Source organism: Mastigoproctus giganteus, chromosome 11, assembly GCF_048544385.1.
Source record: "Mastigoproctus giganteus isolate SK-2022 chromosome 11, ASM4854438v1, whole genome shotgun sequence".
Taxonomy (NCBI): domain Eukaryota; kingdom Metazoa; phylum Arthropoda; class Arachnida; order Uropygi; family Thelyphonidae; genus Mastigoproctus; species Mastigoproctus giganteus.
Window position 1 is genome coordinate 27040546 of NC_143585.1, and position 21457 is coordinate 27062002.

The 21457-nt window shown below is 34.9% G+C and overlaps 1 protein-coding gene across 1 annotated transcript in view; it reads left to right on the forward strand.

Moving 5' to 3' along the window:
* Positions 1 to 21457, forward strand: part of LOC150077829 (sialin-like) — a 66773-nt gene that overhangs the window by 12366 nt on the left and 32950 nt on the right. Inside the window, exons 2-4 of the mRNA XM_090384376.1 lie at positions 4437 to 4630; positions 5840 to 6073; positions 10907 to 11090. Of these exons, the coding sequence (XP_090240502.1) occupies positions 4437 to 4630; positions 5840 to 6073; positions 10907 to 11090 (612 nt within the window). The remainder of the gene's footprint in view (positions 1 to 4436; positions 4631 to 5839; positions 6074 to 10906; positions 11091 to 21457) is intronic.

The following is a 21457-nucleotide window of genomic DNA, read 5'->3' on the forward strand; positions in this document are numbered from 1 at the left end:
GCATAAATTTAAGTTTCTACAAAATTTGGGATGGTGGTTGTTAGAGTGTATATTCTAACTGCAAATCATTGTGGCACTCAGGACTGATTCTTGTGGTACTCCTCCTTCATGCATGGAGATTCTGGAGAGTACACTTTGATAACAGACCTGAAAGGCTTGATCTTCGAGAAAGCTCTGAATTAATGACAGTAAATGTCCTCTCAGTCCTAGGGCATGTAGGTCACGAAGGATGCCATGACACCACATGGTTTCAAAGGCTTTCTCTCTATCTAAGCTCACCATGACCAAATGTTACTTCTTTATGAATGCACGTTTACCTCAGCATTTATCATAAGATAGATCTGTTTTTACAAAAACCAAACTGATCTTCATTCATAGTGGTTTGAGTTTCCAGATACCAGGTGAGGCGACTGTGTATAATTTTTTCTAGTGTCTTACCCAAGCAGCTAGTTAAGTGAGATTGGTCTATAATTATGTGGGTCTGATTGGTCTTTTTCTAGCTTTGGAATGGGTAGAACTATAGAATGATGCCAGGAAATAGGAAAGTAATGTGGGACAAAAATTTGATTGAAAAGTTTTAGGAGAGAGTAAAGAGCTCTCTCATTTAGATTCTTTAACGTTAGGTAATATATGCCATATGGACCAGGTGCACTGTTGGCTGATTTCTTTAAAAATTTTCCTAATTCATACATTGTTAGTGGTTCATTATGAGAGAGGTTCAGACTTCGTTCTGAAATTTATGATACGCAAAAGATTCCGTGAGGATGTTTGTTATATCCCGAGGAAAGGTGGTATCTCCTGTTCATTGCAGATGATGATTGAAGAAGGAATTGATGGAAACTTTCCAGTAAGGCATTTATTTTCTTCCAGGTTCTGTTTCTTTAGTGACAGATGAGGGAAACTGAATCCATGATTCTTTTTTTAGCTTTCCACCTGATGTAGCAGGCAAGTGCTTTAAGTTTCTTGTAGTTTTTGAGATTAGCAGTGGTTATATTCTTTCGAAACTGATTCCATGCCTTGTTCTTTTCTCTCTTAGCAGCATTACATCCGGAATTCCACCAGTAGTTGATGTGTTTGCATATTTTATTTGAAGTTTGTGGCATGGCAGTAGCAGCAACTGCCAAGCCAGCATCTGTTCTGTAGTATATTTAACTGCATCATCTATGGATTTGGATGACATGATTATCTAGTGTAATGCTGGATGCATATTTATTCTAGCCAGCTTTAGGGAATTTCCATTTATCTTCCATCTGCTTTTTTTAAGTTTTTCTGTGTGTAGAGCTTACAAATTATAGGAAAATGGTCACTATTTAATGGGTTATCTGAAACTATCCAATTTAAGTCTGGAAATAATGTGGGTTAGCATATTGACAGGTCTGTAGCAGAGGTTGAGCCTGTCAGAAAATGGACATAGGTGTGATGAGAGCCTGTGTTAAGCAGTATGAGATTATGCTTTACGAGAGAGGACTCTATTGTGTATTCCTGGTTGTCTATCTATAATATTCCACATGACTGGTGATATGCATTAAAATCACCCAACACACAGAAAGGAGATGGTAGTTGTAGGATAAGATCATCTAGTTCAGTCAGTGAGCATGTCTGATTTGGTGAGATATATATATTGACACAAGAGTAAGCATTATTCCAAGAGCAAAGCAAAGCATACTGCAACTACCTCTAAAGAGGTTTGTAGGGGAATACGTCAGGATTTTAGTGTCAACAATATAGCTACACCTCCATGTGAGCTGTGGGTAGTGATCCTACACACGTAGTCATGCCTGTAAATGTATAGTTTCTAACTGAAAGTGTCACTTGTGGAATGAGATTCTTTTCTTGTAGATAGATGCTCACTAAATGATGCCGATTTATCAAATCATGAATATTGTCAATATTGCTGTGTAGACCTCTACAGTTCCATTGATTCAAATGATCCATTATTTAGCTTTAGGAGTAGAAAGTGTTTCTACTCCTAAAGCTAAATTATTTCCGACTTCCTTTTAGAGTCAATCTTTTTATAGCGTTCCAATTTTAGTTTCTCTTTTCTTGGGAATATGGATCATGGAGTATCTTCCTCAACATGTATTTCTAGGGTGGTTTCATCATTATTGGTGGTGTCATCAATTTCCATATCTGTGGTCTACTAGAAAGTCTTTTGCGAGTTAGGGTTTTTCAGACTCAGCATTTGAATGGGATGGAGTAGAAGTTGGTAGTACCGTGACTGGGATATTATTTGTTTGGTCTCTGACATTCTTTAAGGAACTGCTGTGGACTCCAGGACAGCCTGAGCCCATTTGGAAATGGATGCAGCAGGTGGTATGGATACTTCAATTTGAGTTGCTTCCGATATATATTTTTGTGTTGCAGCTGCATATGTATATTTGGGTACAGTGATTAAACTTGTTTCCTTGCTTCTTAGTAAGTCAATTTGTATTCTATTTTATACGTTTGTATTTTCTTTCCTGTTTTCCAGGTTTCACAGACTTTCAAGTAAGCTGGATGGTTCCTTGGATCCACATTTGGGGCACACTGAGTCCCCTCTGTACACTGTTTGAGCATGGCCAAATTTTTGGCACTTGAAGCACCTAACAGGATTAGGAAGTTGGGTCATATATGGTAATTCAGATATCCAGCTTTAACTATAGTTGGGAGAGTTGGTTTAGAGAAGGTTGGTGTAACACTGCGTGTAGGTCAAGTTCACCCTCTTTCTTGATTTTAATTATCTTTACCTGTACATCTTTCTGCTCTTGTAGCTCTTTGACTAATTCCTCTTCGGAAACATTTAAATCCCATTCAGGCAGCATGCCTTTAAAGGTATTTAGGGTGGCACGTGGAATAACTGTGATTGTAATGTCTGTAAAGTTTGATATTCTTAGCAGGGCTTCAGAGTATCTGTAATTCGTAGTATCTATGAGTTAATATTCAGAGTGGAGTTTTTTTCATCTTTTTAGATGATTCAGCAGCATTCTCAAGACATTTCTGAATAGGAAATGGAGAAAGTGCACCTGTCAATTGTCTTGTTTGGGAATATATTATTAGAAACAGTGGTAATACGTTTTTGAATTCTTCTGTTCTTTGTCTCTTGGGATTAGATGAATCAGATTCAGTTTGGTCTGTCCTTGAAAATGAGCCTCAAGGCCAAAGTGATGGATAATTTCCTTCGTGATCCACATTAGCTCCTTTCAGCTCTTGGCAGATTAACTTTTCTGCCAAGGTTACCGGACCTGCTACAGGGAGGCAGGAGCAGTGCCTGGAGTGATCAAGTATTAGTAGGAGTTAGTAATAAGTCTAAGAAAAATAAAGGTGACGTTCCTTTCTTGCTCTCAACCAGTAATTTAGGAATAAGAACTGCTACTAAATAAAGAGATTTCTTGAGGAGAAGAATGTAAAAGAAACTAAATTCACTTTTTAGAAAATTGCAGTGAAAGCTCACAGAAATCGCTCAGTCACAAAACAATTGGCCTTGATTATGGAATTTGTTTTCATAATTGATTTTATGCAAATTAGTTGATTAGTTCTGTTCCCCTATATATATATTTATTTATTTATTAATTATAATAATATATATATATAAATAAATAAAAATATATATATATATATTTATATAAATAAATAAAAATATTTATATATATATTTTTTATAAATAAAATTTCTCTCTCTCTTTCTATATATATATATATATATATATATATATATATAGAGAGAGAGAGAGAGAGAGAAAACAGAACTATTGCACAAGTGGTAACAAAACTTCATTCTTAAGTTGTCAAAACATTGGATTGAATTCCTGCACCGTTGTTTTGTTTTCTTTCTTTTTTTTTCTCATCTTCAGTTTTCTAGTTGATTTCATAATCAGTTAATTTGCATATAATTCTTTATTTCAGTTGAAATAATTGATTATTAATCTCTTGTTTATGTCCAACACTATTTTGCCTGGCTTCATTACACTCATTAGACTAAATTCATTTCTGCTGATCAAGAAAGCAATTCACATCATCACACTGCTAAATTGAATGCTAAACAGTATTTTTTGCTGATGCTTTACACAAATCAAAGTTTGTGCTTTTTTTTGTTGTTGTTGTATTCTGTTAAGCTACCATTATAGCTTGGTTTAAAATGATATACAGTTCAAAAGTTGCCAACAGAATTCACAAACATGTGCCTAGAGTCTCAGTTCCAAGATTTTGGAGATTAGAAAAATATGTGCAACTAAAATGGTTCAAGATTAAAAAACTACTCTGTATTGTTAAATTTTATTAATTTTTTTATTACATTTATATTGAATAATTTTACGGAAATTTTGGAATGATTATGTGGCATTTTATACTGTTGTAACTTTAGATTTGATAAAGTTCTAATATTCTATTTATCATTTTGCATCATGCACAGACTTTTAATCAAGACATGAATTTTTAAATTATTTCTCTTTATTTATTTAGCTTGTATTCCAGCACGTTATCTTTTAACCTTTTGGGCATTCTGGGGATTTTTTCTTGTTTATGCTCTTCGGGTGAACCTGAGTGTGGCTATTGTTGCTATGGTGAACAATACAGCAGTTGTTCGAGTGGAGTCAAGCAATGAAGAATGCCCAAATCTAATTGAACAAACAAATGTAACATATAACTTTGAAAAGGTAAGCAACAATATTTAAATGTGTGCGTGTGCACATGCACATACGGATATACAGTATATTGTGTTTTTATATATATACACACACAGAGTGTATTTAAAGTATACCACCAAAATTATAGGGGCAGTTTTACGTTCCAAAACAAATAAATAAGGTTGTATAAATGTGTCTGATTCTGAATGGTTGCAGAGTTATGGCTATTTGAATTTAAAAAAAATGGCTGTGGAGTTTTGCATGTTAAAAAATAAGAAAAAAGAGTAAGAACAAGTAGACACATACCTAGTATAAATGAATATTTTACATGGTACCTGTCTCTTTTTTTTATTATTTTTATTGTTTTTTTTTTACCATTTAAAACTCCATACCTATACAAGAGACACAATTTAACATGTGACTATAGTTCTTTTTAATGCATTCTCTATCTACCAGTAAGCTGTTAATACGTGAAAGTCAGATTACACTTTTTAGCAACATAATCCATTATATTTTTAATTATGTTAATAATTTTCGTTTCATTTTTATGACAAGTTAGAGATTCAAAGATGCATATTATCTTACAACCCTAATGGATTATAATTCATTTTCATTTTTAAGTTTTATTATTCTTTCATCAGTCTCCTTTCATAATGTCCTCTAAATATTAATACATAGTTTTACAAGGTAAATTTAATCCTGTGCTATCAGGTTATGTGAAACATTTATTAAATACACAATTAACTACATAATTGAAATGTTTATTTAAGAAATTATTTTAAGAAATTAATAGTTACGAGTCATAAATATTATGAATATTTAGCAATAGTGGCATTTGAGTACAGCTATCAGCTACTTTGTTCTCTTGATATGAGCAAATATAGTGACTACCACAAGGTTGAGCAAGTATTTTGAATGCAAGTGCATAGCTGTTAAGTTTACGAATGCTGCTTAGTTCACAGTGTAAAAAACAACATGTTATACCTTTCTTCTCGGTATTTGTTATGCAATTTGATTCTTTGCACAAATTTTTATTACATCTAATATTTTATTTTTTGAGTGCATGTTTTTCCTAGAGCGTGATTTTTATAGCAGCTTTTGAATGAAGATTAGCAATAATCCAGATCTGCTTTTAATAATTTGTATTTTTGATAAGTTTTTAACTTTTTGTAACTGTTTTATTAGATATAAATAAAGTATCTCATAATTATTTTTTATTAATTTACTTTTTTTTCCAAGGATGGAGAATTTTTTTGGGATGAAGAAACTCAAGGTTTGATATTGGCTGCATTCTTTTATGGTTATGTAATCACCCAAGTGCCTGGAGGATGGTTAGCTGAGAAATTTGGTGGAAAGTGGTTACTGGGTGGAGGAATTTTTTGTACTTCTTTTTTCACCCTTCTCACTCCCTTTGCTGCACGGTTAGGAGTTTATGCTTTAGTAATTGTTCGAATAGCTGCTGGTTTAGGAGAAGTAAGTAGAAAAGTTTATTTTTTGTGAAATTTATTTATAAACTTACTAGGTGCCTCTGTAGCCAGGTGGGAAGGAGCAGCAGTGCATAGCACACGCTTCTTGATTAGACCGGGGTTCGAGCCTGTCACCACCAAATACGGAGGATGCGGAAAGGTCAAAGGAATGACCACCGCATATTCCCGGAGCAATATGGCCTTAGTTGCTAATGTTCCTAAAAACCAAATAACAAACATAAACTTACTACTACATAATGCTTATGGTAATTGATGGCTAACAAAGCAAATATACTTTGTTCTCTTGTATTTATCTCTGTATATTAATAGCATCATTAATTAAAATGTATTTAATAAAAAATAATTTATTTTTCAATGAAAATGTAAACAGTTATTTTCTGTTATAATTACAACTTAGCATTAGTAAAGGCACATGATGCAAGAAAGCAAGCTTATATAGCATCAGCCAAAAAAGAAAAAAAACAAAAACAAAACAAATCTTCTAATTTCACCCATCCACTTGCTCCAAATGTTTGTCTAGTTCTGCCTTGAATCTATTTAAGCTATCAACTTCTACAATGACAGATGGAAGTTTGTTCCAGCAATCAACCACACACTGGCTAAAGGCAAACTTCTGCACATCTATCTTACAACTGACTTTCCTCAGGCGATTATTCTGAGCAAGAGGAAAAATCCCATCAGTATTGAGCATGCTCAAGCCATTCAAGGCTTTATACACCTCAATCAGATCACCTCGCAGGTGCCTAGTCTCCAGACACTGTAATTTGCAAAACTTAAGCCCTTCTTCATAAGAGCAATCCTTTGTTCCATTCACTAATCTTGTTGCCCTTCTCTGCACTCACTCCAGCAGCTCTACATCCTTCCTAAAATGTGGCCTCCAGACTTGTACACAGTACTCAAGGTGTGGCCTGACCATTGCTTTATACAAGGCAAGGGTCAGGTCACCTCCTTATCCCTGATAGAAAAATTCCTGTATATCATTGACAAGACACCATGAGCTACTCTTGCAGACCATCTGCACTGCTCAGAAAACTTCATATCTGCCTGCACAATTACCCCCAGGTCCTTTTCATTCTCTACCACTGTTAGTGTAGTACCACACAGTTGATACGTTACTCTAGGGTTACTGCTATACTAAAACTTTCCAAACTTTTTTGGAAATAGAATGAAAAAAGTATATTTTTTCTGAGATTTGGACTGAAAATAAAAGGCCCACTGAGAAATTAGAACTTTAGGACCCTATTTTTTTATATACTTAAAAATGTCATATAAAGTAGGCTTGTATGGTTAAAAAATTAAATAGAACAATTACTTATATTTCCTTTATTATAACTCAAATTAACAAATACACTTGGTATAAAAGCAAGTAAAGAAACAAATTCTAAGTTATAAAAACATAAAATTCTCTTTTTTATTAAATAAACCTGGTTCAAAACCAAAATAGATACTTTTCTGATTAAACAGAATTATTGCATCAATAATTTTTTATATTCTGCTTTGTGTAGCAAGAGTGTTAATAATTTTATTAAGCTCTATTGAATGTAGTACATCTTGCTCTATATTCATTATCATTAGAGCCTGTAAAATTTCTTCCCCTCATGTTGGTGCATAAATGTGATTTTATTATTTTTAATACTGAAAATATATATTCACATGCTACTTGTGTGGATGACAGTGTCAATATATATTTGTGTGCCATATACAGTAATAGCCATACAGTGTAAGGATTCAACACAGTTTCATACTTACAAAATATTTGTAAAAATGAAGATACTTCTGAGCATGTCTTTTTGTCAAAATCAGTACTATTTTGGTTAAAATTCAGATCTTGGGTACCACTCCATACTTTGACAAAAAAGCCAGGAAGGAAGAAGGCAGCAATTGGCAGGTCCACTCACTGTCCCCCCCCCCCCCGGCCTCCTAGGTTGACATGCCTAGGGTGTTTATTCCCCCACTTGCCGCTGTTTTAAAATCGGGAACTCATTTTCCGATTTTAAAACAGCAGGAGGGGGGATAAACACCCTATCTAAGCTAAGCACCCCCCTACCTCAGTGATACAAAACAATCAGAAACAATATTGAAAATATATAAAGTGGCTTTGCAATAATCACCCAATCACAGAACTCGACTATACAATCATTCCGTTCTACGACCACGCCCACTGCGCAGAGACAAGTGGCATCCAAATAATAGACTTTAGCCGATATTTATTGTAATACTTCCAGAATTATGGAATAAATTTTTTTTTTTTATATTTTGAAAACTTCCAAATACAGTGCAAATTGCATTATTTTGATCCACCACCTTTGTCTCAGCATTCTTTTTTTTTACTTTATTACGTTTTTCACTGCAGTTTTCCAAAATAGAAAATCTTTTATAGGATTCAGAAAAAAAAAGCATACTATTCTATTATGACTGTGTACTATCACAGTCATAATAGAATCCAATAACACCACGAAAAATCATTTGATGACATTTCCTTTATGGAGCTTGAAGGCCATTATATTGGCTAGACATATTTGCAGCACCATGAAAAGTGAATACAGCCAACCATATTTTTTCATGAATATCATGTTCTTTTAAGACATTTTGTAAATAATTTTTTAAAGCTACATGTGTTGATTTTTCTATATTTAAAAAACTAGTAGTCTTTCTTGTACTTTTCTTTCACTATCTACATATCCCAAGGGTTCATAAAGTGCATCCCGCAAGCTTTTTGTATGTGGTCCCCCAGCCATTTTTTATGATGTTATGTATAAATGTGAAGAAAATCTTTGTTCAAATTTTATAGAATCTATTTTTAATTTATTTAATTTATTTTTGTAAGACTTGTGTATTAACTACAGCGGAAACTATTTAATATGAAACGTGCAGGACTTTCACAAATTTTCCTGTTAACTGACTTTTGTGGTAAAATTTTTGATGACTGATTCCAAATATAAAGTAAAAATGGAGGGAACTGGGCATATAGGTGGGGGCAATAGGTACTGTGAAAATCCCAACTATCATAGTTGTGATAATGATGTGCACCTGCAAACCCTTCTCTTTCCAACCATTCTTTCATGCAAGGATGGCAGTGATGTCACAGCATTAACCTGATATATATATATGGCCCACCTACAATTTCTATCATCATGTTTTCGTCAATATTGGCCCACTAATGAAAAAGTTCGAGAACCACTGATGTATCCAATTATCATTGAGTATTGCTCCATTATGCTAATACCTTGTGTACTATCTCTTTCTATACACTAAAAATACCAGCCTTTTTTACTACTTCTTCTGCAGTATGATTTTGTATTTATTTACAAATAACTAGCATTTTTTTATTACTAGTATTTTTACTCAGAAAGTTAGCAATTTATCTCTGCCTCTACTTTCAGGACTGGTTAGACTTGCTTATTTGAGATTTTTCAGTTTTTTTTTTCTAGATAACTTTTAAGTAACTTGTCACATTTAGCTATATTTAAAACTAATTCTAAAAAATTTCCTTTATTCCTTATTTTGATGTCTAGAAGACAAGCTCCTGCTTTCATTCTTTCCTCTATAACTTATTCCTTGTTTCACAATAAAGTAAATTATATCTATCAGCCTTAATAGTATTAATCTATTTTTCTTTACTTCATCTTATTTTAGGTCTTCTAAATCTTTATTAATGAAATCTTCTATATTATGATGTTTTTGGCTCAAAAATAAGAATCTACAGCAGCTTTATGTCCACTAGAATTTTTGTGATCCTTTACTCTGTCTTAAATTACAGCACACTTGTTTTATCGGGATTGGATTAACTGAGAAGTGGGTTAACCAGGACACTTCAAGGCTCCAAAGTAAAAAAAAAAATATATATATATATATATATATATATACACACACATGAGGTGTGACAATAAAGTTTTGAGAATAATTAAATTAAAAATTTTATTTTTAAAATTATACAAATACCATCACCTTCAAAGTAGTCCCCTTCAGACTGTACACACACTTCCAGCGTAGGATCCATTGATTGTAACATTTCTGGTACTCACTTTCTGGTATCTGTTTTAATACCCATGTTACATTACTCTGAATTTCAGAAACTGACCGAAAATGTGTTCCTTTCTTGACTCCTTTTAGTCAAGGAAATAAAAAGAAGTCACAATGAGACAAATCAGGCGAATACGGAGGGTGCTGCAATTTTGTGATCAATTTTGAAGTTAAAATCTCTTTCACTACAATGGCGGCAACCCCAGGGGCTCACATCTGGTGAGTATAGGCTTGGCACACCCAGGGTCCTGAGCTGGATATCATTATTCTTCTCTTTCTTGGTGATTCCCTTGTACTTCTCTCTCTCTCTCTCTCTCTCAGGGTAACTTGGAAATTTTTTTTTAGTTGGTGCAGCATAAGTCTCAGGCTTCCTTGCATTATATGGCTAATAATAATAATGTGCGGGAGCATTGTCATGATGCAAAATCCAAGACGACAATTTCAGGTCGAACCCAGTTGACTCGCTTAATTCTGTATTTAATTCTATGTTTATATTATTATTAATATGTGATTAATCTTAATAGAGTCTGTTAATGTTATAATAAAATCTGAATTTACATATGCTGATTCCACCGCAATTGCACAATATGCCAATTCCACACTTTTTATCTTTAAAAACTGTATATCAAAAAATTGTAATAGATAGTTCTTTATAAGTCATGTGAAATTATTTACTTATTGTTTTAGTGAAACAGTAATGGTGAGATGTTTAATCACATTAAATTCAGTTCCATATATAAAATAGAAATATGCCAAATAATGGAATTAAATGGATAAATTTTGAAAATTTATTTAGGGTGTGACGTTTCCTGCATTTTTTGCTCTCTTTGCCCACTGGGTTCCTATACAAGAACGTAGCACTTTGATGTCTATTTCTGGCAATGGGGCCACCATTGGAACTGTTGTTACCCTGCCACTTGCTGCATTGTTATGTGAACATGGTTTTGCTGGAGGATGGCCTTCTGTATTTTATGTTTATGGTAAATATTAATCGTAAACAATTTTTTCTAATAATTTACATCAAAGTCATGAGAAATTATGGTATAATTATAAATTAATTCTCTAATTAAATATATAAATTCCTAGTTATGGGATATGGAAAGAAGATCATTCAAACATTTACTTGTAAATAAATAATTAAACATGATAAACCTGAAATAGCCCTGAAGCTAGTTATTTTTATCTGTTTTAGCCAAATGGAGGACTGCTGCACAAATTTGAGCAGTGTGGCATTGGAGGCAAATTGCTACTATGGATAAAAGGATGGTTGAGTGGGAGAAGACAGAGAGTGGTACTCAATGGACACTGCTCTTCGTGGTCTAATGTTATTAGTGGTGTTCCCCAGGGTTCAGTGTTGGGTCAATTGTTGTTTTCTGTATTTATTAATGATATTGATGATGGTATATCATGCTTAATGTCCAAGTTTGCAGATGATACGAAGGTCGGCAGGGTTGTTAATGACAGTACACTGCTGCAACAGGATCTAGAAAAGTTGAGCAGATGGGCTGAGAGGTGGCAACTGAAGTTTAACATTGATAAATGTAAAGTACTACATATGGGAAGCAGTAACCCCAGAGTAACGTATCAGCTGTGTGGCACTACACTGACAGTGGCAGAGAATGAAAAGGATCAGGCGGTAATTGTCCAGGTAGATATGAAGTTTTCTGAGCAGTGCAGAAGGTCTGCAAGAGTAGCTCATGGGGTCTTGTCAATGATATACAGGAATATTTCTAGTAGGGATAAGAGGTGACCTGACCATTGCCTTGTATAAGGCAATGGTCAGGCCACACCTTGAGTACTGTATACGGGTCTGGAGGCCTCATTTTAAAAAGGATGTAGAGCTGTTGGAACGAGTACAGAGAAGGGCAACAAGATTAGTGAATGGAACAAAGGGTTGCTCTTACGAAGAAAGGCTTAAGTTTTGCAAATTAGTGTCTGGATACTAGGCACCTGCGAGGTGACCTGATTGAGGTGTATAAAGCCTTGAATGGTTTGAACTTGCTCAGAATAATTGCCTGAGAGGGCATAAATTCAAATTGAGGAAAGACAGTTGTAGGATAGATGTGCAGAAGTTTGCGATTAGCCAGTGTGTGGTTCATTGCTGGAACAAACTTCCATCTGTCATTGTAGAAGTTTATAGCTTAAATAGATTCAAGGCAGAACTATACAGACATTTGGAGGGAGTAGATGGGTGAAATGAGAAGGGTACTTTTTTTTTTTTTTTTTTTTGGCTGATGCTATATAAGCTTACTTTCTTGCATCATGTGCCTATGCTAATGATGGTTACTATTTAGGCCTGACATAGCCGAGTGGTCAGAAGCGAGCGTGGTAGTAGCACACGCTCTTTGAGGGGACTAGGGTTGAAGCTCCTGATTGCTAAATGCGATTGATCTTTGTATTGATGATTTATTGTAAACTCCACTGACCTGGTGGTCATGCCAGAGTATAAACAAGAAAATTTTTATATAGGACCTCATGGCCATGCAGATTTGTTTGAAGGGAGTGGGGTTCAGTTTCAAATCCTGTTTTGATAGCAAAAAACAGCTTACTGGACCTTTTTGGGTGAGCTGAGTTAATAAGTTTCAAACAAGGGAAAGGGTTTCCCAAGGATTTTCCTGTTTTTCATCGTGCAAACAGACAAAACAACTTTATAACACATGTACATTCACAATTTACTAGTACATTACATTGATGCTTCATGACCCAAATTACTTAGACACAAATCTGAACAATCTAATTCATCTTGCTATATGTATTTCTCCCCCCCACATCTCTACCATCATGCAGTTATGATTGATGAGTTTTGAGGTTATGAATTGAATAATGGCGTGATTCAATCTTCTTTAAATTTTGAGGGCTCAGCTCTAAAACAGTGTTTGCAGGCAGGCTGCTAGATAGCTCACTGGATTGAACCTATCAGTTACTCTCTAGGAGGCACTGGATCAGCTAGAGGGAGTCCAAGTAGGGTGTATGCTGGGGGAGACATTATCAAAGAGCTGAGTATATTCTTGCTGGGTGTATGCCATTTCCTAAAACTTCATTATTTCATACAACATGACACCCACCTTTTCTTTACTTACTGAATAGATCATGAATAGTCAACCTAATAGAACAAACTTATCTGCATAAAGCTCTGCACATCCCAAACACCTCCTTCTTCTCACAAATATAAGTAATCTCAGTTCCAATCTCAGTGATGTCCATTTTCCCCCTAGTCTGTTAAGTCTTACTTTTTTCTGACAGAATTCCAGTATCAGTTGATTCAACTACTGATCACCTCGGTTGTCCTAATTATTTGCTGTATGAATTCTTTTGCTTCAAAGGTGGTACCTGTGCATATGTCTGCATTGATAATCTTTGTCAGCAACTTAGTAATTTGGAATCTCCACTTTTTGATCTTCTCTGTCAAATTCATCTTTTGCCTTTAATGATCTCTCATTTCCACTAATCATTTGGAACTCTTTGCTTCCTCTCTGTGAACCTCAACTTTCTCCAGTCCAACTTTCCTAACAGTGAGGTAATTTCCCTTTTCCTTGGTGATTTTAATATTCACAACTTCATCTGGCTTCCATTCTCTAGTCATATGGATCCAACTGGTCGAGGTGCTGAGGCTTTTGCAATTACTAATGACTTTGCACAGATTGTTCATTTTACACTTTCTTATTCCACTGGTGTTTTTCCTTTTGCTTGGAAATTTGCCCATATCTGGTCAGTTCCTAAAAAGGGTGACAAATCCAACCCATCCAATTATCATTCCATTGCAGTCTTTCTTGCAGTCCTCTAGTCTTTCTAAAGTAATGGAGAATCCATTAACTGCCAAATCCTAAATTATCTCGAAACTTTCTGTCTGATCAATGATTGCCAGTATGGATTTTGTCACTGTCAATCCACTGGCTTATCTTACCCATCTCTGGACAAATTCAATGGAAAAGTTTGGTGAGACTCACCAAATTTGAAATGTCAAGAACAACTCAGGCAGCTGTTCTTGATATTTCAAAGGCATTTGATTGTGTTTGGCATTAAGACCTAAATAAGCTTCCATCTTATGGTTTGCCAACTGTTTTTTATAATTGTATGTTTAGTTTTTTGACTGACCATACACTGCAGGTGATGGTAGACTCCTTTCTGACTTCTCCACTAATGTAGGTGCTCCCCAACAGAGGCGGATTAAGGTCGGTTTTGGCCTCGGGCACAGAAGAAAATATTGGTCCCCTTAAAAAAAAGAGAGACAGGGAAAATAAAAATACACGTTAACCATTTTTTAAAATAAATAAAAAAATATTATGTACTATTAATGTTTTATTTTCAAAACATTAAAATTTGAATATAATATATGTATAATATAATTAATAATAGCATAATAATAATCACAAAGTTTTGAACTAATAGTTGAACATATGTAAAAGTATAATTATAATTAACGATAGTATACGTATAATAGGAGTAACAATTAGAAATTTGAACAAAAAATCATAGAATTTTACTTGAAATTAAAATTACAAATGTGAAAATATTTAAATAAATTTTTTTCTTGCTTTTCGTTTTGCGAACTTATTAACTATCTCATCACAATCAATAATTTTAAGTAAATCGCTCTCTATATATAAAATAGCCATATTATTTAGTCTTTCCTCTGAAATTGAATTTCTCAGATAATTTTTTACTCTTTTTAGACAAGAAAATGAGTGTTCCCCGATGCGTTTGAAATTGGCAAATTTCAAACGCATCGGGGAACACGCAAAAATTTTCAAAATAATTTCCAAATTTGGAAAAGTTCTTTTCATATCTAATGCTTTTTTGTATATATTATTAATTGATCGCTTGTCTTCTTCATCTAAAAAGATTAAAAACTGTTCCAACTCATCTTTAAAATTACTTGAATCAAGGTCATCTTTAAAATTACTTGAATCAAGGTCATCTTTAAAATTACTTGAATCAAGGTCATCTTTATACATTTCTATTAAATTATTAACGCATTTTTTCTTTTCTTCTACACACAATGTAAACAGGAAAAAAAACTCAAATTACTTATAACATTTTCATAGATTTTTCGGCGTCTGTTCAGTTCTGCTATTAAATGATCGCATATTACGTAGAGTACATTATGTAAAAAAAAATTCCTTTCAATTTTCTGTATATGTTCGCTTGCGATCATCTTCAAATGTCTTATCTGTTAGTTCTTTAACTTCTGATTTGATTTCGTTGAAATTATGTCTTTTGTTTTCATTAATAAAAATTTCTAGACTTTTTAATAATGACGCACCTTTAACAATTGTGCAGTCAATAGATTGTAAAGATTTACTTGTTGCATTGATTCTTTGCAAAATTTTATTCCATAGGACTGTCATTACGGCAGTTTCATAATCATTCATTCATTTCTTTAAGTAATGATTTTGCTTCAATAACAACAATTTTTTTTCTTTTGTGGAATCTCATCTGCCTCTTTTATATTTTTGTAGCCATATTTTAACGCTAAAACTGCATCAGCCCTGGCAGAGACCACCTTGTATCTGACAATTTCTTTAATGTATAAGAACCTTTATCCAATTTATTGCATAGCATGTTCCATGGAAACATTGATGCAGAGAAAAAAACAAACAAATTTTCACAAATAAAAAATATCTGGAAGCATTACTACAACTCTCTGCAGCAACATAACCAACTAAATTAAGTGAATGACTGGAGCACGGAATAAATGTTGCTGATCTCAGTCCATGGCAATATTTTATCTACTAGTAAATTTTTCAAGGTAGATAAAACTGTCTCTTCTAGATACTCCGCATCATGTCTTTCTATAGGGAAGAACTTTATAAAAATCTTTCTTTAACATCCGCATTTGCTGATAAATGGCGCACTACAAAAGTAAGTTGATCCACATGCACAACATCGAGTGTAGAATCTAAAATAATACTATAATATTTTGCACATTTTATTTCCTCCACAATGTGTGCCCTAAGATAATCGGCAATTATTTGCAAAAGTTCATCACACGTCTGATGCGATAAGTAATTTACATGTCCGCTACCTTGATTTCCATACTTTTGTAAGTGCAACTTTAAAAAATCGCCATATTCGCTCAAATACTCTAAACTAGTCAAATAATTGCTTTTTCTCGAAGATGTTGCACTCTCATTATGGCCTCTAAAAGCAATGCCCAAACTTGCGAGGAATTTTATTGTGGATACAATTCTTTGCAGAATCTCTCTCCAATAATTTTCATTTTGCAATGTAATTTGCAGATTTTGAATATCAATGCGATTTAATGTAGAGGAGCGCTTGTATAATGTACACATTGAAGCGATGTGCTCTTTTGACATTTCATGCTCGGACAAAGTTATTCCAATATTTTTCCAGTTTTGGAACCCTGTAGTCAACTTAGACTTTGAGCCCGAAAACATTTTGCATGGGTAACAATAAATTGATTTGGATGTTTTGAAAAAAATTAGCCGCGTCCTTTCTTCTTTTTCACCATTTGAAATTTTTCTGTAAAAATGGTCTTTACACAAGCCTCTGTAGTAAATGCGATCACTGTGTTTATAGACCGATTTAAGTGTAGTTATATCGCCTATATTTTTTGGTTTATTTGAAATTAGAAATTCAACCATTTCATTAGATAAAACGTTAGGCCAGACAGAGAGCAATATCTTTTAGTGTAGCAATATCTTTCACTTTGAATGGAATATTTTCCATTTGCGTTTCAATATTTTCTAATGAACTTTCTTCTATATTTTTTTCTACTGGTTTTTCACCTGGTTGACTGTTGACTGGTTCTTCATCTTCTTCATCACTGTTGCTTTCTTCTGTACCTTGGTTTTCAACTTTAACTAACTCTTTTTGTTGACTGATGGAAGCTCCTTGTTCTTCATCTTCATTGTTGCTCAAATTATTATGGCCTGAATGGCCAGGGCCAGTTATAAATTTGTTCAATGCTCCTTTCTGTTGGTTGGCAACTTGCTCATGTCTGTTTTTTAATTTGTCTTTTTTCAGCCCCTAATAGATGTTGTTTCATTTTTATAGCTACCATTGGTAGCCTACCAATGAAAAGAAAAATATAAAATTTAATAGTCTGAATGATTAGAATACTAGCGAAGAGATTTTTAGTTATAGCGCAATAAATTAATGATTAATTAAAATTCAAAAATTATTCATAAACTACGAAAATCCAGGTGCTGATGTAACAACAAGAATTAATTTTATCTTAATATAATTTCAACTTATACGTGTATTTCGTAAGTCTGCACTGCAGGAGAACCTTTGTAAGTACAAAGTAGCAAATACAATTCTATTGCTCCGATGAGTGGTAGCGCAGCCGTGCAGGACCTCTTTATCGCTTGGTCACTGGTGACACCGCTCCTGCCTCCACGTGGCAGGCTGGAAGTCTGGGAGAAGAAATCCACTCTCCCAGGGCTAAAAGGAGCAGTGATGGAAAGCACAAAACAGTCCAGCTGCAGATCTAGTGATCCAGATCTAGACAGGCATGACCCAGATCATGACTTAAACCCATCTCATGCCAAGAGACAAAAAAAAGAAGAGACAGATTATTCTGCTCCTCTCTTTTTAATATTGCATTCCTCCACAGACCAACCACTGAGTAAGTTATCTCCATTTTTGATTCAGAAATGTCTCGAAAATGTGGCTGGCTCACCAAAAATGGTTTGTCGATTAAGATCTGGAGATTTATTAGTGGAGATGAATGAACATAGACATGCAGAGAGACTCCTGAAAATTTCAACAAAGGTTACCCCACATGCCACCTTGAACTCCTCTAAAGGGGTAATATCAAAATGGGATCTCCTAAATGTATCGGAAGATGAACTTGTCCATGAATTAAACAACCAAAATGTAATCCACGCCAAAAGAATTTTGATCAAAAGAGATGAAGAGCTTGTCCCTACTCGGACAGTCATACTGACATTTAAAACACCAATTCTCCCCACAACTATAAAGGCTGGATACCCCAGATGTCATGTTTGACCATACATTCCCAATCCGGTACGGTGCTTCAAGTGCCAAAAATTTGGTCAATTGCAAACTGTGTGCAGAGGTGTAGTCACTTGTGCTGCTTGTGGTTCTAAAGAACACACACACATACTGATTATAACAAGGAAACTCAAAGCTGTCCTAACTGTCATGGTAATCATTCTGCCTTCTCTAAGGACTGCGATCAATGGAAACGAGAGAAGAATATTCAGAAATATAAAATAGAGCATAAGGTGTCATATCAAGAGGCAAAAAAACACTTCACAATTCCTGTTAAATCATCTACGTATGTGTTAATTACTCAACGACTACGCTCAGTATAAACTCAATCTGACTGCTCAGTCCCTCCAAATATCTCTATATCTGGTTGGGCTAAATCAGTACTTTCTTCATCAGAGGAACACTCTCCCTCCAAATATGTAACTCAAGAAGTAAATACACCAGTAAGAATCCCAAACAGCAACAGAAAGAACAAATCAAGAGCTCTGAAAGAAGTGATAAATACAAACTCAGATCTGATACCATGGACATCGATGAAAAAGCAGGCGAAGACGATACAATTCTTGAAATTCATCCAGAAGATGACATCAACACAAGCAGACCAGTTTTCTCAAAGAAGGAAAAGGGAAAAATAGACAGGCGTAAACAGACTACTTCATGGATGTTAGCAGACACCAGTTAAAACCAAACAATGAGTACAGTTATTCAGTGGAATTGCCGTGTGCTCCGTGCTAACGTAGGCGACTTTTACGATCTATTAAGTAAATATAAGCCTGTTGCAGTATGCGTTCAAGAAACCAATCTCAAAAATACAGTATCTATGACAATTAAGCATTATACTATATATAGAAAAGATAGACGTTCCTCTAATTCAGCTCATGGAGGAGTAGCAGTTATAGTGAACTCTGTAGTTCCCTGTAGACCTATCTCCATGCAAACATCTTTAGAGGCGGTTGCAGTTCGTGTCACCATTGGTATAACAGTAACATTAGTTTCATTGTATCTATCGCCAAACCATACATACAGCCTTGATGATTTAGATGATATAGTAAAGCAAATACCTGTTCCAGTTTGTATTATGGGTGACTGGAATGGCCATCACCCCCTATGGGGTTCCCAACATCTTGACTCTAGAGGACAGATAATAGAAAAATTTTTAGATAAACATAATCTAACTATTCTAAACACTGGTGATCACTCTCCATCTGGTTCGAGTTCAGCTATTGATCTTTCAATATGCTCCCCAGCGATATTTCCTATCATAGACTGGACTGTTACTGATAACCCTTGTGGTAGCGATCACTTTCTTATAATCTGTACTTTCAGCTCAAGTTCTCCTCCTCAGAGAGACATTAGGACAATCTGGAAATTTGAAAAGGCTAACTGGACTAAATACCAGGAAATAGCTCAAATAGATACTTGTCATTAAAAACCTCACAATTGATTCTGCAGTCAGATATACTACACGAAAAATAATGAAAGCATCGGAGTCTGCTATTCCAAAATCTGGCTTCATCCAAAAATGTGGAATGAAGCATGCAACAATGCTAAAAAAAAACCAAAGAAAGGAATAAGTACTGGAATCTGTTTCGAAAATATCCAACCACAACCAACCTCCTACAGTTTAAGAGAGCCAGAGCTAAAGCTTGTCATATAAGATAGAGTAAAAAAGAAGCATGGGCACGTTATGCTTCCACCATAAACAGATCCACAGATACTTCTATAATCTGGAAAAAAATCAAACGAATTAATGGCAAATACTCGCAAACAACTCCTATTCTGCTTGTAAGAGGGAAGGAAATTTCTGAACCTGTAGAGATTGCCAATGTCTTAGGTACTTCATTTGAAACACTTTCAGCTGTTGCCACATATGAACCAGCATTTCAATTGTTAAAATCCCAGACAGAAAAATACAAACTAAAATTTAATACTGCCGTCCCATATTCGTATAACCTACCTCTGACCATGATTGAATTGCACAGTGCACTTGCCCGATTGAAGAACAGTGCTCTAGGCCCTGATGGAATTTTTTACACCATGATCTGTCATTTAAGTGAGGATTCGTTAACTGCCCTATTACAACTGTATAACAGAATTTTTCTAGAGGAGTATTACCCTGCTAGCTGGTGCCATTCTTATGTGCTAGCTTTCCCGAAACCAGGAAAAGACCACACAGATCCCAGAAATTACCTCCCTATTTCTGTAACCAGTTGTCTGGGAAAAACATTGGTAAAAATAGTTAACGCTAGACTGACATGGTTTCTAGAAACGGAAAACATTCAAAGTCCAAACCAGCATGGCTTCAGGAGAAGAAAATCTACACTTGATCTCATTATCAAAGCAGAAACAAATATCCGAACGCTTTCCTCTGAAATGAGCACCTAGTCATGATATGCGTTGACATAGAGAAAGCCTTCAATACAACTTGGCGATATGGGATTCTTCAGGACTCACATAAATGTGGACTTCGGGATCATCTGCCGATATTCATTAAGAACTTTCTAGGCAATAGATCGTTTCAGATCCGATTCCATTCTTCATTGTCTCGAGTATACGTACAAGAAGAGGGAGTTCCCCAAGGTTCAGTGTTGAAGGCCACACTCTTTTCCATTAGGATTGATGCCATAGCCAAGTGTATACCTAATACAGTTGACGCATACCTATACGCTGAAGATCTTGCCATCTCATGTCACTCTCAAAATATGCGACTAATCGAAAGACAACTACAAGGTACCATTAACAAAATAGTCTCTTGGGCCAAAAACAACGGATATCGACTTTCTAAACCAAAAACAACTGCCATACACTTCTGTCGCAAACGTTCTTTACATCCTGATCCAGACCTACAGTTAGATTCTCATCGTATTACTGTCCAGCCTAGTATTAGATTCCTTGGTGTAATACTTGATAAAAAATTAAACTTCCTGGAATATATAAAACATATTCGTACAAGTTGTCTTAGAAAACTAAATCTCAGAGTAATTTCTTCTATGTCATGGGGCGCAGATTACTATGTGTTGCTACAGCTATATCGCTTGCTGATTAGATCCAGGTTAGACTATTGGTCTCCTGCATATGACTCAGCCAGACCAAGTGCACTGAAATGGCTCGATCCTGTACATCATAGTGCCCTACGAGTTGCACTTCACCAATCTTAAGCCTATATACCAAAGCCTATGAGCCACCGCTACATCTTCGACGACAAGTTCTGTTACTAAATTACGCAGCCAAAATCAGCAGTTTTCCACATCATTCCATATGGCAATATCTCTTTATGCCTAAATGGAGTAAACATTATGAAAGTAAACCACGGCTCAATAAACCATCTGGCATTAGGCTTCAAACTCTTATCACAAGCTGGGACCTG